At 28.6% G+C, this 17,179-nt stretch overlaps 1 protein-coding gene across 1 annotated transcript in view; it reads left to right on the forward strand.

The window, feature by feature from the left end:
• The first annotated feature begins 3,479 nt into the window (after positions 1–3,479).
• LOC141289954 (histone deacetylase 9-B) overlaps positions 3,480–17,179 on the forward strand; it is a 51,134-nt gene continuing 37,434 nt past the window's right edge. The window contains exon 1 of the mRNA XM_073822148.1: positions 3,480–3,808. Coding sequence (XP_073678249.1) covers positions 3,718–3,808 — 91 coding nt within the window. The 5' untranslated portion in view covers positions 3,480–3,717. The remainder of the gene's footprint in view (positions 3,809–17,179) is intronic.

Here is a 17,179-nt window from a genome sequence, read left to right on the forward strand (position 1 = left end):
TGCTAATGCTTTTACTGAGATTAAACCGCTGAAGATGAGACGCTGAAAGCAGATAACAGGAAAGATCAAACACGTGAAAAACACACAGTGACAGAAAGACTGTCCACAGGAGCTGGAGGAAAACCAGGCTGACACCGACACAGACAAACTCAGAGAGAGATAGAGACGTTCAAAGGGTCAGAGAATCTTACCAAAGCTCTCAAGAACACGTCTGGGTCGCATTTTACTCAAAGATCAAAGGAAAGAAACATTGAAAAAAAAAAAACGAAAATTAAGCATATTTTAAGACCTAATGTTATATATTTAAATTTAAAAAATAATGTTTGTATTGTAAGTATGATTGTGATTTAAATAAAAATCAAAATGAATTACATTTAGTACAAATGCCTCTATTTGCAGCAATGAAATTCCCATTCTTACCGTTTATTCTAATGCTACTAAAAATAAACGAAATTCATTTTTAAATTAAATTAATAAATACATATTAATGTAATTTTACTTTGCATATTTGACATTATTGTGACAGATAACCACATTTTTCCACAAATTATCATTTTAGTACTGCATTTTGAAAAACTTTGATATCAGAAATTTGTACTGAATTTAATTCATTTAGTTTTTTATTAAAATTACAATAATAAAAAATACAATAAAAACGTCACATTACATCAATATTTCTCATTTAAAAAATTTGTTTTAGTAAGTTTACAATAATGAAAATAAACTTTTCATGTTAAAGTAAATGAAAATGTTATTTTTTAGCATTAAATTACATTAATATTTTTCATTTTAAAATTAATTTAAGTTAATTGATTTTGAGTTAGTTTAAAATAAATCACCATAAAATTAATTTAATTTTAATTTAATTAATTTTGTAAAACAAGTTACAGTGCAAAAATAAATAATTAAAAATAATTTTATTTAATTTTAGTAATTTCACAATAATGACAGAAATCCTTTTTTTTCTTGTTGAAATAAATAAAAATTAGAGTCTATTTTTAGCATTAAGAAAGCATTACTAAGAGCATTACTTTAATTAAAAAGTGCTGAAATTTGTACTGTATTTAATTCATTTTGCTAAAATAAACTGCAATACAAAAAGTCAAATTACATTAATATTTTTCATTATATATTTCAAAATTTAATTTCAAAATTTCCAAATTTTACAATAATGAAAATAATGACATTTTTCATGTAAAAGTAAATGGAAATGCTATTTTCAGCATTAAAATAACATTAATATTTTTCATTTTAAAATTAATTTAATTGATTTTGAGTTCGTTTAAAATAAATCTCACTAATGAGAATGAGAATTTAATTTATTTAATTTCAATTTAATTCATTTTGATTTTAATTTAAAATACAATAATAAAACAAATTATAATAAAAAATAAATAATTAAAAACAATTTTATTTAATTTGAGTAATTTCACAATAATGACAGAAATCAGCATTACAGTAAAGATAATTATTTTAATGATAAATTTCAGAAATTTGTATTGAATTTAATTTATTTTGATAAAATAAACTGCAAAATATTTTTCATTTCAAAATTAATTAAATTTTAGTAATTTTACAATAATGAAAATAAAGACACCTTTCATGTAAAAGTAAATGAAAATGCTATTTTCAGCATTAAAATTACATTACTGTTTATCATTTTAAAATAAATGTAATAGATTCTGAGTTTAAAATAAATCACAATATTGAGATTTAATTTTATTCATTTCATTTCAATTTCATTAATTTTGTTACAAGTTACAATACAAAATTAAATAATAAAAATAATTGAATTTAATTTTAGTATTTTCACAATAATGACAAAAATCCATTTTTTCTTGTTGAAGTAAATGAAAATTTGATTTTTTTTAAGCATTACAATAAAGATCATTACTTTAATTATAAAGTGCAGAAATGTGTACTGAATTTAATTCATTATATATTTTCATTATTTATTTTTAATTTAAAAATTAATTTAATTTGAGTAATTTTACAATAATGAAAATAATGACATTTTCTATGTTAAATAACATTAATATTTTTCATTTTAACATTAATTTTGTTAATTTTGAGTTAGTTTAAAATAAATCACAATAATGAGAATGGGAATTTAATTCATTTAATTGCAATTTAATTAATTTTGATTTTAATAATACAATAAAAAAACTTACAATACAAAAAAAAAGTACAATTTTTTTTTTATTTTAGCAATTTCACAAAATCCCCCCAAAATCCTTTTTTTTCTTGTTGAAGTAAATTACAATGATATTGAAGTTAAATGAAAAACACTATTTTCAGCATTAAAATTACATTAATGTTTATCATTTTGGAAGAATTTAATTTAATAGATTTTGAGATTTAATTTAATTTATTTAATTTCAATTTAATTAATTTAGATTTTAATCTAAATAATAAAATAAAACAAGTTACAATGCAAAAATAAATAATTAAAAATAATTTGCATTTAATTTTAGTAATTCAATTTAGTAATTTCACAATAATAATTTTTTTTCTTGTTAAAGTAAATAAAAATTAAATTCTATTTTTTAGCATTACTAATAGTAAAGGGCATTACTTTAATTATAAAGTGCAGAAATTTGTACTGCATTTATTTCATTTTGATAAAATAAACTGCAATTCAAAAAGTCAAATTACATTATATTTTTCATTATATATTTTTCATTTCAAAATGTATTTAGTTTGGGTAATTTTACAATAATGAAAACAATAATATTGACTTTGAGTTAGTTTAAAATAAATCACAATATGAGAATGAGAATTCAATTCATTTAATTTTTTATATTTAATTAATTTTAAGCACAATAATAAAATAAAGTCAAATACAAAAAGTAAATAATTTCAAATAATTTGAACTAATTTGAGTAATTTTACAATAATGACAAAAATCCATTTTTTGAAAAAAATTTGAATGAAAGTTCTATTTTTATCATTACAGTAATGAGAATGTTTTTTTTAGTGTTACAGAAAATTAACAAAATATATATTTCTTACATTAGATCAATAAAAAAAGTTGTTTTGTGTCACAATAATGAGAATTTAATTGGCTTATGTGCTTAACTGTCATGAAAATAATATCACGATGCCTTTCAGACTTCATTTTCTTGACGTAAAACCTAATCTCATCTTTCTCTGGTCTGGTTTTGTGGTGAAACTGGAGCTGGTGGTTTGTTCATGCGACTCACCCATGCAGAGATAAATGAAAGGAGAAAGAGAGAGCGCAGGGAAGAGATGAAGGCAGACAGCTGTGTTTTTGTGTTGCTATTTTGAGCGTCTGGCCGCTGCTCTACTCCCCTGGTCTGGCCCGGCCTATTTCTGTCCTGGGCTGGTCCTGCTGCTATTTTTGGCACCTAAGAGAGAGAGAAAGAGAGAGAGAGAGAGAGAGAGAGAGAGCGCGAGAGAGAGACAGCGCGGTTAGGAAGAGTAACAGAGAGAGAAAGCGTGAGACAAGAGCTGGAGGCACTGCATGCTTCAGTTTCCTGTGCAGAGCTTGAAAGGCAGTAACAGAGTTGAGCTCCTCACCTGTGACGTCTCCTCGCTCATCTACCTGATGAAACCCGGCAGGGACGGCTAGGGGAACTCACAGAAGAAGCACAAAGAGGCTGGAAGAAACCCGGAGGACTCTGCACAGGAGAGACGGAGCGGAGCGGAGGACGCTGGGCCGCTGAGAGCGCGTGGAGACGGTCTGAAGCTCAAGTTATGCTGCAGACCATTTATGAATCTGACTCCAGCATCACTGCAGAGTGGAGGAGGAGACGCCTGGACTCTCACGGAACCACCATCGCTTCAGGTACAACAGCACAACTCGCAACAATGTATCAGCTGCTACTCTCAGAATTCCAAAAATGGAATTCCTAGAGAAACATCTGATACAATGTTGCAATGTTTAACAAATGAGTTGTTGATGTTCCATGTAGAGATATTTTGATAGAGGCGAGTGTCCATTGAAGTAATCGATGAAGTATTTTGTCTTGTTTTCCATGACAAGTATCTAAACATTCTTAAAACTACATTTATTTGAGAGTAATATGGCATAAGATGTAAAGTTTTGTTTGCTGAAAAATCTATCAAACTTAAGTGAGTTTCTGCTTTAAAAAATGCCAGTGTGGTAAGAAAAACATTATCAAAATTATGTTTTTTTTTTCTTCTTGTTTTAAGTATAAGCTCACTTAATTTTGTTATATTTTGTAGCAGAAAACAATGTAAAATGTTTAAATTGCAACTGAAAACAATTTTAAAATGATAAATATTAATGTAATTTTGTAAATTTAGTTTTATTTTTAGAATTAAAATGAAGTCAGTTTAAATAAATTGAAGTGTGTATATAATTTGTGTGTTATAATTTGTATATAATGTGTTATAATTTAAGCGATATATACATGTTTTTTACATTACAGTAATGCATTTTTATATTTTATGGAAGTAAGAAAATCATTTTTCGATCATTTGAGTAATATGGCATTAGATTTGTTTTTTTGTTTGCTGAAAAATCTATCAAAATTAAGTGAGTTTCTGCTTAGAAAAATGCCAATGTAAGAAAAACAAAACAAAGTTTATTTTTCTCACCCCATTGGCATATTTTTTTCTTCTTGTTTTACGTATAAGTTCGCTTTATTTGGTTATGTTTAGCAGAAAACAATGTTATTTTTTTATGTATTTCTTTCTTTATTTTAAATAAATAAACAAGAAACATCTGAAACAAGGCTAATTTGCAACTGAAACGAATTTTAAAATAAAAAATATTAATGTAATTTTGCAACTTTGTAAATTTTGTTTTATTTTTGGAAGTCTGTTTAAATAAATTGAAGTCAGTATACATTTTTGCACTTTATAATTTAAGCAATATATACATGTTTTGACATTACAGTAATGAATTCTCATTTTTGTGATTTATGGAAGTAAGAAAATCATTTTTTCAATCATTTAAATAATATGGCATAAGATGAAAAGTTTTGTTTGCTGAAAAATCTATTTAAATTAAATGAGTTTCTGCAAAAAAAAAAAAAAAAAAAAAAAAAATGCCAATGTGGTAAGAAAAACAAAATAATTTTTTCTTGGAATTAAGATTATTTTTCTCACCCCATTGGCGATTTCTATAAGTTCACTTAATTTTGTTATGTTCAGCAGAAAACAAGGTCAATTTATTTCTTTATTTACTTTGAGCAAATAAACAAGAAACATCTGAGACAAGGATAATTTGCAACTGAAACTAATTTTAAAATGATAGATATTAATGTAATTTTGTAACTTTTTCAATTTTGTTTTATTTTTGGAATTAAAATGAAGTCAGTTTAAATAAATTGAAGTCAGTATAGATTTTGAAATTTATAATTTAAGCGATATATACATGTTTTTCACATTACAGTAATGCATTCTCATTTTTGTGATTTATGGAAGTAATTAAATCATTTTTTCAATCATTTCATTATGCTCAGTTTTATTAAAACTGTTTCCTTTATTTTGAAATTCTCAGTCCCTTCTCAGATGTTTCTCTTAAAATTTGACATAATATAGAACGAATATAAGAGCTATAAAATGAAAGAGAAGCAGCTCACATCTTTTGATGAGAAACTTCAGTTATAAGTACAAAAAGTTGTGTTTGATTTCATTTTGTGCAATAATAATAATATTTTTGGGTCCAAAAACAATAATAATACAAAATAAAAAAGTAATAAATGTATTAATATTTAACATTTGTAAATGTTTATTTATTCATTTGATTTAATTTCTTAAAGTAAATCAAATTACAGTAATAATAAGAATGAAAATTAATTATTGCAATGGGAAAAACTGTGATATATAAACTATAAAAAGTAAAATTACATTTACATTCATTTAAAAATTATTTTCTGTATTAAATTAAAAATACGAATTATGTCACGTAGTAATAAAATATTTGCTCATTTGCTCTTGTTAGAAGCTGATGAGAAGTGTTTGAGTTCAACTGCTGTATTCTGTTGTGTTTGTGATGTGAGTTCTGGGGAATTTCACATCAGAGTGTGTGAGGATGATTCAACAGCTCTCAAGTTTCGTGATTTGTTTCATCTCACATTCATTGTCTGGTTTTACAAAAGCAAGTGATTGGCTTCAAATAAATCACAGCAGGTTTCCATCAGACAAATCAAACTCAAACTCTTTAAAATCCAGCTGCAGGTTTCTGATCTCAGATCAGATGTATCCTCATAAATCTTGATTCATTTAATGAAGCTGGACTCAAACTGCCTTTTGCAATAAACGTTAGCTGAATGCTGTGCAGATATAAACTGATATAGACTGTAAAAATAGTCACCAGATTCAACTTAAAAACCTAAGTTCAGCAGCTGCCTTAAAATTTTAAGTTAAATCAGCTTAAAACTACAAGTCATTTTAACTTATTACAATGAAAATGAGTTGATTTAACTTAAAATTTTAAGGCAGCTGCTAAACTTAAGTTTTTTAAAACTAATGAATTGTGCCGTGATAAACATCTGAATCAGTAGTTTGCATTACCTCAATAATCTGTGAATTTATTTAAAAGCATGCTTTAAATTTTTATGCGAAACAGTCTTAACTTTTGGCGGCCCGGTTAAAATGAGTCAAGCAGGAGATATTAATAGGTTGACGTTACTTCTGGTTCATTCATCACACTGGAAATGAAAGGTCAAGTTGAGCACGCTGAATTGTGGGATACTGTACCTCATGCATTGTGTTTTGCTGTACGTTTAAAAATAACGGTGCTTTAAAAGCTTCTTTACAGCGATGCCATAGAAGAACCATTCAGTCAAAGGTCCTTTAAAGAACCATCTCTTTCTTACCTTTTTTTAATCTGAAAAACCTTTATTCACACAAAGAACATTTTGTGAAACTGAAAGGTTCTTCAGATGTTGAAGGTTCTTTATGGAACCATTCAGACAAACATGGTTTTTCTATGGCATTGTGAAGCACCTTTATTTTTAAGAGTGTATACTACAAGTTTTGCAAATATATTCATTCATTTAGTTGTTCTGAGCAACTAAATATTGTACCACATACATTGTGTTTGAACCATCTCTTTCTTAACTTTTTATAATCTGAAGAACCTTCTTTTGCCACATAGAACCTTTCGTGAAACAGAAAGGTTCTTCAGATGTTGAAGGTTCTTCATACACTCTTAAAAATAAAGGAAGGATGCCGTAGAAGAACCATTTTTGTCTAAATGGTTCTTCTACGGCATCCTTCCTTTATTTTTAAGAGTGTATACTACAAGTTTTTGCAATATATTCAGTCATTTAGTTGTTCTGAGCATGCAAAACATGCATACACTCTTACAAATAAATGTATATTGATTTAAGAACATACAGACGAATATACTTTCTGTGGTGTAGTAAGAATAACACAGTAGTATGCTTCCAAAAATAGCCATTGATTATTGAGTCCACCAGCTTTGTCAGTGACAGATTTCCCTCATTGAGTTGAACAGTGCACTAATGTGATCTGGACTCTGTTTTTAGCTTGTGTTGTCTATGAGGTGTTGTTTTCCTCAGTGTGCGTCTGTGTCTCATTTAGCATATGCATGTTCTTGGCTGCTGATGAGAAAGTGCATACTAGTTCGGTCACACAGTAAATGACTTTTAAACTTGCATTCCCTGCCATTTTTCTAGTAATTAAAAGGTTGGAAGTGATTTTGGCACAGACTTATCTTCTGTACTTGAAGGGATTTTGTCATATTAGCCCAAAAAATTATGACATTAGTCACAATTATGAGATAAAGTCACAAATATGAGATACAGTTACAACTATGACATTAGGTCATAATTATGAGATAAAGTCACAATTATGAGATACAGTTACAATTATGACATACTAAGTCTTAATTATGAGATAAAAGTCACAATTATGAGATAAAGTTATAATTATGACATACTAAATCATAATTATGAGATAAAGTCACAATTTTGACATACTAAATCATAATTATGAGATAAAGTCACAATTATAAGATACAGTTACAATTTTGACACTAGGTCATAATTATGAGATAAAGTCACAATTATGAGATAAAGTTACAATTATGAGATAAAGTTATAATTATGACATACTAAATCATAATTATGAGATAAAGTCACAATTATGAGATAAAGTTATAATTATGAGATAAAGTTACAATTATGACATACTAAGTCATAATAATGAGATAAAGTCACAATTATGAGATACAGTTACAATTATGAGATACAGTTACAATTATGAGATAAAGTTACAATTATGACATACTAAGTCTTAATTATGAGATAAAGTCACAATTATGAGATAAAGTTATAATTATGACATACTAAATCATAATTATGAGATAAAGTCACAATTTTGACATACTAAATCATAATTATGAGATAAAGTCACAATTATAAGATACAGTTACAATTATGACATTAGGTCATAATTATGAGACAAAGTCACAAATATGACATACTAAGGCCCTGTTTCATAGACAGAGCTTAGCCTAAACCAGGATTAGGCCATAGTTCAATTAAGACATTTAAGTAATTTTTATAAACGTGCCTTAGAAAAAAACATTACTGGTGTGCATCTTGAGACAAAACAAAGGCACTGATATGTTTTAAGATTATTCAGTGCAAGTTTCTTTCAGTTGAAACAGCTCAGACTTACATTTAGTTGAGGACTAGGCTTAAGCCTTGTCTATGAAACTGGGGGTAAGTCTTAATTATGAGATAGTCACAATTATGATATAAAGTCACAATTAGGAGATACTAAGTCTTAATTATGAGATAAAAAGTCACAATTATGGGATAGTCACAATTATAACATACTAAGTCTTAATTATGAAATAAGTCACAATTATGAGATGAAGTCACAATTATGACATACTAAGTCTTAATTATGAGATAAAGTCACAATTATGACATACTAAATCATAATTATGAGATAAAGTCACAATTTTGACATACTAAATCATAATTATGAGATAAAGTCACAATTATAAGATACAGTTACAATTATGACATTAGGTCATAATTATGAGACAAAGTCACAAATATGACATACTAAGGCCCTGTTTCATAGACAGAGCTTAGCCTAAACCAGGATTAGGCCATAGTTCAATTAAGACATTTAAGTAATTTTTATAAACGTGCCTTAGAAAAAAACATTACTGGTGTGCATCTTGAGACAAAACAAAGGCACTGATATGTTTTAAGATTATTCAGTGCAAGTTTCTTTCAGTTGAAACAGCTCAGACTTACATTTAGTCGAGGACTAGGCTTAAGCCTTGTCTATGAAACTGGGGGTAAGTCTTAATTATGAGATAGTCACAATTATGATATAAAGTCACAATTAGGAGATACTAAGTCTTAATTATGAGATAAAAAGTCACAATTATGGGATAGTCACAATTATAACATACTAAGTCTTAATTATGAAATAAAAAGTCACAATTATGTGATAAAGTCACAATTATGACATACTAAGTCTTAATTATGAAATAAAAAGTCACAATTATGAGATAAAGTCACAATTATGACATACTAAGTCTTAATTATGAAATAAAAAGTCACAATTATGAGATAAAGTCACAATTATGACATACTAAGTCTTAATTATGAAATAAAAAGTCACAATTATGAGATAAAGTCACAATTATGACATACTAAGTCTTAATTATGAAATAAAAAGTCACAATTATGAGATAAAGTCACAATTATAACATACTAAGTCTTAATTATGAAATAAAAAGTCACAATTATGAGATAAAGTCACAATTATAACATACTAAGTCTTAATTATGAAATAAAAAGTCACAATTATGAGATAAAGTCACAATTAGGAGATACTAAGTCTTAATTATGAAATAAAAAGTCACAATTATGAGATAAAGTCACAATTATGACATACTAAGTCTTAATTATGAGATAAAGTCACAATTATGACATACTAAATCATAATTATGAGATAAAAAGTCAAAATTATGACATAGGAAGCATTAATTATGAGATAAAGTCACAATTATGACATACTAAATCATAATTATGAGATAAAAAGTCAAAATTATGACACAGGAAGCATTAATTATATGATAAAGTTACAATTATGACAAACTAAGTCAGATATATGACAGACATATATATCAGATATATGATTTTGTCACAGAATTATCTCCTGTAATGGCAGGGATTTTGTCATATTAGCCCAAAAAAGCATACTGTATACAAATAGATTGATCTACACATCTTTAGCATACTGTTTTAATGTAATGTGATTTGCAAAGCACAATTTGTAATCTTGCATAATGTTTAGCATGGATAATATGCAAATCGGGATACAACAAATGAATAAAGCACAAAAAAGTACTATTCAAAAATTTGGGATTAGTAAGACTTCTGAATGTTTATGAAAGAAGCATTTTCTACTCACCAAGGGTGAAATTATTTGATTTAAAAATACAGTAAAATCAGTAAAATTGTGAAATATTATTACAATGTAAAATATTTGTTTTCTCTATGAATATATGTTAAAATGTAATTTATATCTGTGAATTTTCAGCATCATTACTCCAGTCTTTGTTCTTCACAGAAATCATTTGAATATGCCAATTTGTTGCTTTTGTGTAAAAACTGTGATGCTTTTTATTTTTCAGGATTTTTGATGAATAGAAAGTCCAAAACAACAGCGTTTATTTGAAATCGAATATATTGTGATATTATAAATGTCTTTACTGTCACTTCTGAATAGTAGTGTATTGTCAAGTCTCATCAGCGTTTAGCAGGTGGATGCCTGTTTACTTCATACTTGATTTGTCGTTTCTGAGAAACATCTTTTGACAAGTGTGTGTTGTGCTCAGGTGTGTTTGTGAGCGGCGTCCCACTTTAGGAATGGCGTGAGAGGGCAGTTATTTACCCCTCTGTGCCTCTGTGCTCCATTACTGCCCGCGGCTGCATGTTGAATGTTCTGGCCTCTTGACTCCAAGCTTGACTATTCTTAGCCTCCGTATTTTGGGCTTAAGGCATTAGGATGCTAAGATTAGCCCCGGTTATCATTCCGTCTGAGTTAACTCCTCACATAACTACATACCGGAAGGCTTTATTTATAATGCACACTGTTTTCTCTGTTTTTTAATAACGGCAGGAGAAAAAAGCACAAGATTTTGAAGGCCAAAGAGTTGTGTTTCATGAGCGTCTCAGCTCTTTTATTGCATTCAGGGCACATGGCGCAGTATTTTTGGTGTCGATTGACACCTTTGGCCAGTGTTGTGGTTCTGTTTTGGTGGTCTGTGCTTTTTGCGGCCTGTGTATTCTGGGCCAGGGGCCCGATGGAGTCTCTGTGGCGAGAGATGGTTTCACAACGCCACGGTTTTTATTTCAACGCCTGAACGTGGACGTGATGCCGATATTTCTGAGTCAAATGCAACTGTTGCCTCTTACATAGTTACCCTCATAACCTAGCATCAAAGAACAACTGTGTGCGACCAGAGGAAGATTTTATTGCAGCGAGGATTTTCTTTCACAGCTCAGGAGACTTGGTTAGGTTTTATTTAAGAATCAACTTTGTCTCAGATGTTTCGCCTAAAATTCCTAAGGAAAAATAAAAATAGTTTCAAGCATGAGGTGTATAGAGTATAGAGATACAGTATGAAATGAATGAGTTCATTTTGAGATTTGTTTGATTTCAGGCTTGTCAAATCTGAGCACATCATTGAGATCTCTTCTGTATCGAAGTCCAATTTCGCCACATAAGAAAAAATAATAATAATTTGGGAGATTATAACTAGGTCAGAATTATGAGATAGAAAGTAGAAAGTTGTAATTATGAGATAAAGTCAGTCTTATGACACACTAAGTCTTATAAGATAAAAAGTCACAATTATCAGATATATGACATTAGATCAAAGTTATGAGATAAAAAGTCAAAATGATGACATTTCAGGTCATAATTATGTGATAAAGTCAAAATGATGGCAAACTTGATCATAATTATGAGATAAAAGTTAAAAATTATGACATGTCTTAAAAGTAAAATCGATAATATTAGGTCATAATATAAGATAAAAAGTAGAAAGTTCACAATTATGACAATAGGTCACAATTATGAGATAAAGTCAAAATTATTAGATACAACATAGAAATTATGACATACTAAGTCATAATTATGAGACAAAAAATCTAAATTATGACATTAGGTCTTAATTATGAGATAAAGTCCAAATTGAGAGATACAAAGTAGAAATTAAGACATATTAAGTCATAATTATGAGATAAGTCAAAATTATGACATAAGAAGTCTTAATTATGAGATAAAAGTAAAAATGATAACATTAGGTCATAATATGAGATAAAAAGAAGAAAGTTGTAATTATGAGATAAAGTCACAATTATGACATACTAAATCTTAATTATGAGATTAAAGAGTAACAGTTATCAGATATATGACATTAGGTCACAATTACGAGATAAAAGTCAAAATTATGACATAAGAAGTCTTAATTATGAGATAAAAGTAAAACTGATAACATTAGGTCAAAATTTGAGATAAAAAGTATAAAGTTGTAATGAGATAAAAAGACACAATTTTCAGATATGACATTAGACATAATTATGACATACAAAGTAAAAAGTATGACATGATTATAATTATGAGATACAAGTCAATATTATAATATAATATGAAATATAAATTAGAAAGTTGTAATTATGAGATAAAGTCACAATTATGACATTAGGTCACAATTATGAGATACAACATAGAAATTATGACATACTAAATCAATTATGAGATAAAAAGTCAAAATTATGACATGTATTATGACAAGAAGTCGTAATTATGATATAAAAAGTAAAAGATTATGACATTTGGTCATAATTAGGACATAAAAAAATCACAATTATGAAATTAGGTCATAATTATGGGATAAAAGTCAAAATGATGACATAAGAAGTCTTAATTATGAGGTAAAAAGTAAGAATGATAACATTAGATCATAATTATGAGACAAAAAGTAGAAAGTTGTAATTATGAGATCAAATGTTACAATTATCAGATAAAGTCATTAGGTCATAATTATGAGATAAAAAGTCGAAATGATGACATTAGGTCATAATTATGCATGAGACAAAGTCATTATGAAATCAAAAGTCAAAATGATGACATAGTCATAATTATGAGATATAATGTGAAATTATGACAACAGTGCATTGGACCTCCAGGGTAAGATTTGAGGAACCCTGTATTAGACCAATAGTATCGCGTTCAAAAATGACCAACGAGTTTTCATATTTGTTGTATTTAAAACTTGACTCTTCTGTAGTTATATCGTGTACTAAGACCGTTGGAAATGCAAAGCTGCGAGTTTCTAGGCTGATAAGATTAGGAACTACACTTCCATTCCGGCGTAATAGTCAAGGAAGTTTGCTGCCGTAATATGGCCGAAGCAGGCGGAGTATTATCAGAAATGAGTTCCCAGCCAGTTTAGCATTTGCACATGTGCTGCGTGGTATTACTGCTCCTGCTTCAGCCTTATTACGGCAGCAAACTTCCTTGACTGTTACGCCGGAATGGGAGTGTAGTTCCTACTCTTATCAGCCTAGAAAATTGAAGCTTTGCATTTCCACCGGTCTTAGTACACGATATAACTACAGAAGAGTCAAGTTTTAAATAGGACAAATATGGAAACTCGTTGGTCATTTTTGAACGCGATGCTATTGGTCTAATAGGATTCAATGATCTATGCTAAGCTATGCTAAAAGTGATATCGCCAGAACAGGAGAACGGCTGAATGGATTTCAAAACGGTAAAAATCATCTTATTAACTCGGGGGGAGTTGGAGAATGAGCCTATTTCCAAAAAAAGTGGAGTGTTCCTTTAAATAAAGTGTCAAGTCATAAATAATGTTGACTGTTATGACTTTTTTTCACAATCTCCACTTTATGTCAAAATTTTAACTTACTTTCTCATCATTTTGACTTTGTTCTCATAATGACATGTCATCATTTCCATTTTTGTGATTACTGTGGTCTTTTCCACACAAGAAACATCTAAGAAAAATACTGACACTGATATGTCGAGATACTAATACTGAAAGAGATCAAATTATGTCTTGTTTTTCCAATCTTCTGGTTGTTTTTCTAGGCTGATAAAGAGCACACGAGGAAAGCAGCACATGCACTAATAGTTTTATTAGTAAGGAGTTTGTTTCGGGCAGCAGATTAAGGGCATGTTTACGAGCGAGTTTTTACAGCGCAGCTTTTTTAGGGCACAAGGCCAGATCATTCGCTCTCTGAACACACACACACACACACACACACACACACACACACACACACACACTACACATATACTCGCCAAACGCCTTTCCTTTTCTCGCTGTTTCGTTCACATGAGTAAAAATACATTAAGTGCAGCTCAATCATGACAGTCACATGCTGTCTCTCTTTAGATTGAGCTCAAATAAGATTTGGGCCTCGAACGGGAGGTTGTTGAAATACCTCCGTGTTTATGCTCGAGGCATTTGAAATAGACCCCATAAAAAGACCCTCCCTGTAGATTATGCCCGTAATTGCCCTCGGGTTTATTTAAAGACCTAAAGAAGGGTTTAATTTGTCGGTTTCATGCAGCTAACACTGCAATCCTTCATTTCTGACACAATCAGTTTGAGCGTTAAACCTGGGGTATTTAAAGTAAAACGATCTCAGATAAAGGCAAAGGAAATTTGAAGCAATTTTTTACAAGCTTGTTGTTGCACAGAGAAATGTGTCAGAACAGCATGCAAGTTTGTGTACATGATTGTAAACGGTCTCTTTCAGGTCAACAGCTGTCATGCTGGAGCAACAGTTTGAAGGGAAGCTTGATGTGCAATTTAGTTCAACTGTTGACATGTTTATAGCTAATTAGCAGAAGGTTGTTGAAGATGTAAGTTCAGATCCTACTTAAGAAGCTACAGTTTCAAACTAGTTTTAATATGACGTGGCATAACTGTTTTTAACATTGATAATCAGAAATGTTTCTAAAGCAGCAAATCAGCATATGATTTCTGTAGGATCATGTGACACTAGAGTAATGATGCTGAAAATTCAGATTTGATCACAGAAATAAATTTCTTTCTGAAATATATTCACACAGAAACTTGATATATTGAATTGTAAGAAATGTTTAACAATATTTACTGATTTTACTGCATTTTTGCTCAAAAGTGCTGCATTTATTTAATTAAAAATACAGAAAAAAACTGTAATATTGTGAAATGTTAATGCAATTTAAAATAGAGGTTTTCTGTTTTAACATACTTTAAAATCTAATTTATTCCTGTGATGCAAAGCTGAATTTTCAGTATCATTACTCCAGTATTCAGTGTCACATGATCCTTCAGAATTTATTCTAAGATGCTTTTTTTTTCAGGTTTCTTTCATTTATAAAACATTAAAAAGAACAGCATTTATTTAAAATAGAGAACTTTTGTAACAATAAACACCTCGTACAAAGTTTGGGGTCAGTATTTTTTTCTTTCTTTCTCTCTTTGAAAGAAATGAATACTTTTATCCAGCAAGGATGTGTTAAATTGCTAAAAAAATGATAGTAAAGACTTTTGTCTAGGGAAGATTTGTATTTTGAATAAATGCTGTTCTTTTAAACTTTTTATTCATCAAAGAATCCTGAAAAAAGTATCACAGGTTCCAAAAAAACATTAAGCAGCACAGCTGTTTCCAACATTGATAATAAAAGTAATAAAATCAGCATATTAGAATGATTTCTGAAGGAGGTTTTCTATTTTAATATACTTTAAAATCTAATTTATTCCTATGATGCTAAGCTGAATTTTCAGTATCATTACTCATCTATCTAAATCATTCTAATATACTGATTTATTATAATTTTTTGGAACCTGTGATACTTTTTTCAGGATTCTTTGATAAATAAAACATTAAAAAGAACAGCATTTATTTAAAACAGAAAACTTTTGTAACAATAAACACCTCGTTCAAAGTTTGGGGTCAGACATTTTTTCTTTTTTTTCTCTCTTTAAGAGAAATGAATACTTTTATTCAGCAAGGATGTGTTAAAGTGATAGTAAAGACTTATATTGTTAGAAAAGATTTCTATTTTGAATAAATGCTGTTCTTTTTAACTTTTTATTCATCAAAGAATCCTGAAAAAAGTATCACAGGTTCCAAAAAAAAAAATAAGCAGCACAACTGTTTCCAACATTGATAATAAAAGTAATTTAAAATTTAAAAATTATTTATTTCAAAGAGAGAAAGAAAAAATTACTGACCTCAAACTTTAAACAAGGTGTTTATTGTTACAAAAGTTTTCTATTTTAAATAAATGCTGTTATTTTTAATGTTTTATTTATTAAAGAATGCTGAAAAAAGTATCATAGGTTCCAAAAAATTATAATAAATCAGCATATTAGAATGATTTCTGAAGGATCATGTGACACTGAAGACTGGAGTAATGGCTGATGAAAATTCAGCTTTGCATTACAGAAATAAATTACTTTCTAAAATATACTCACATAGAAACTAGATATTTTAAATTGTAAAAATATTTAACATTAATACTGATTTTACTGCATTTTTGCTTAAAAGTTTGGGATTGGTAAGATTTTTTTTATGATTTTTAAAGGAGACTTTTCTGCTCATCCTGGCTGCATTTATTTCATTAAAAAGACAGAAAAAACTGTAATATTGTGAAATGTTAATGCAATTTAAAATAGTGGTTTTCTATGTTAAAATATATACATACTATAAAATATATAGATACTTTAAAATATAATTTATTCCTGTGATCAAAGCTGAATTTTCAGTATCATTACGCCAGTATTCAGTGTCACATGATCCTTCAGAAATCATTCTAATATACTGATTTATTATAATTTTTTGGAACCTATGATACTTTTTTCAGGATTCTTTAATAAATAAAACATTAAAAATAACAGCATTTATTTAAAATAGAAAACTTTTGTAACAATAAACACCTTGTTTAAAGTTTGAGGTCAGTAATTTTTTCTTTCTCTCTTTGAAATAAATAATTTTTAAAAAAGTGATAGTAAAGACTTATATTGTTAGAAAAGATTTTTTTATTTTGAATAAATGCTGTTCTTTCAAACTATTTATTCATCAAAGAATCCAGAAAAAAGTATCACAGGTTCCAAAAAATATTAAGCAGCACAACCGTTTCCGACATTGATAATAAAAGT

Source organism: Garra rufa, chromosome 17 (genome assembly GCF_049309525.1).
Source record: "Garra rufa chromosome 17, GarRuf1.0, whole genome shotgun sequence".
Taxonomy (NCBI): Eukaryota; Metazoa; Chordata; class Actinopteri; order Cypriniformes; family Cyprinidae; genus Garra; species Garra rufa.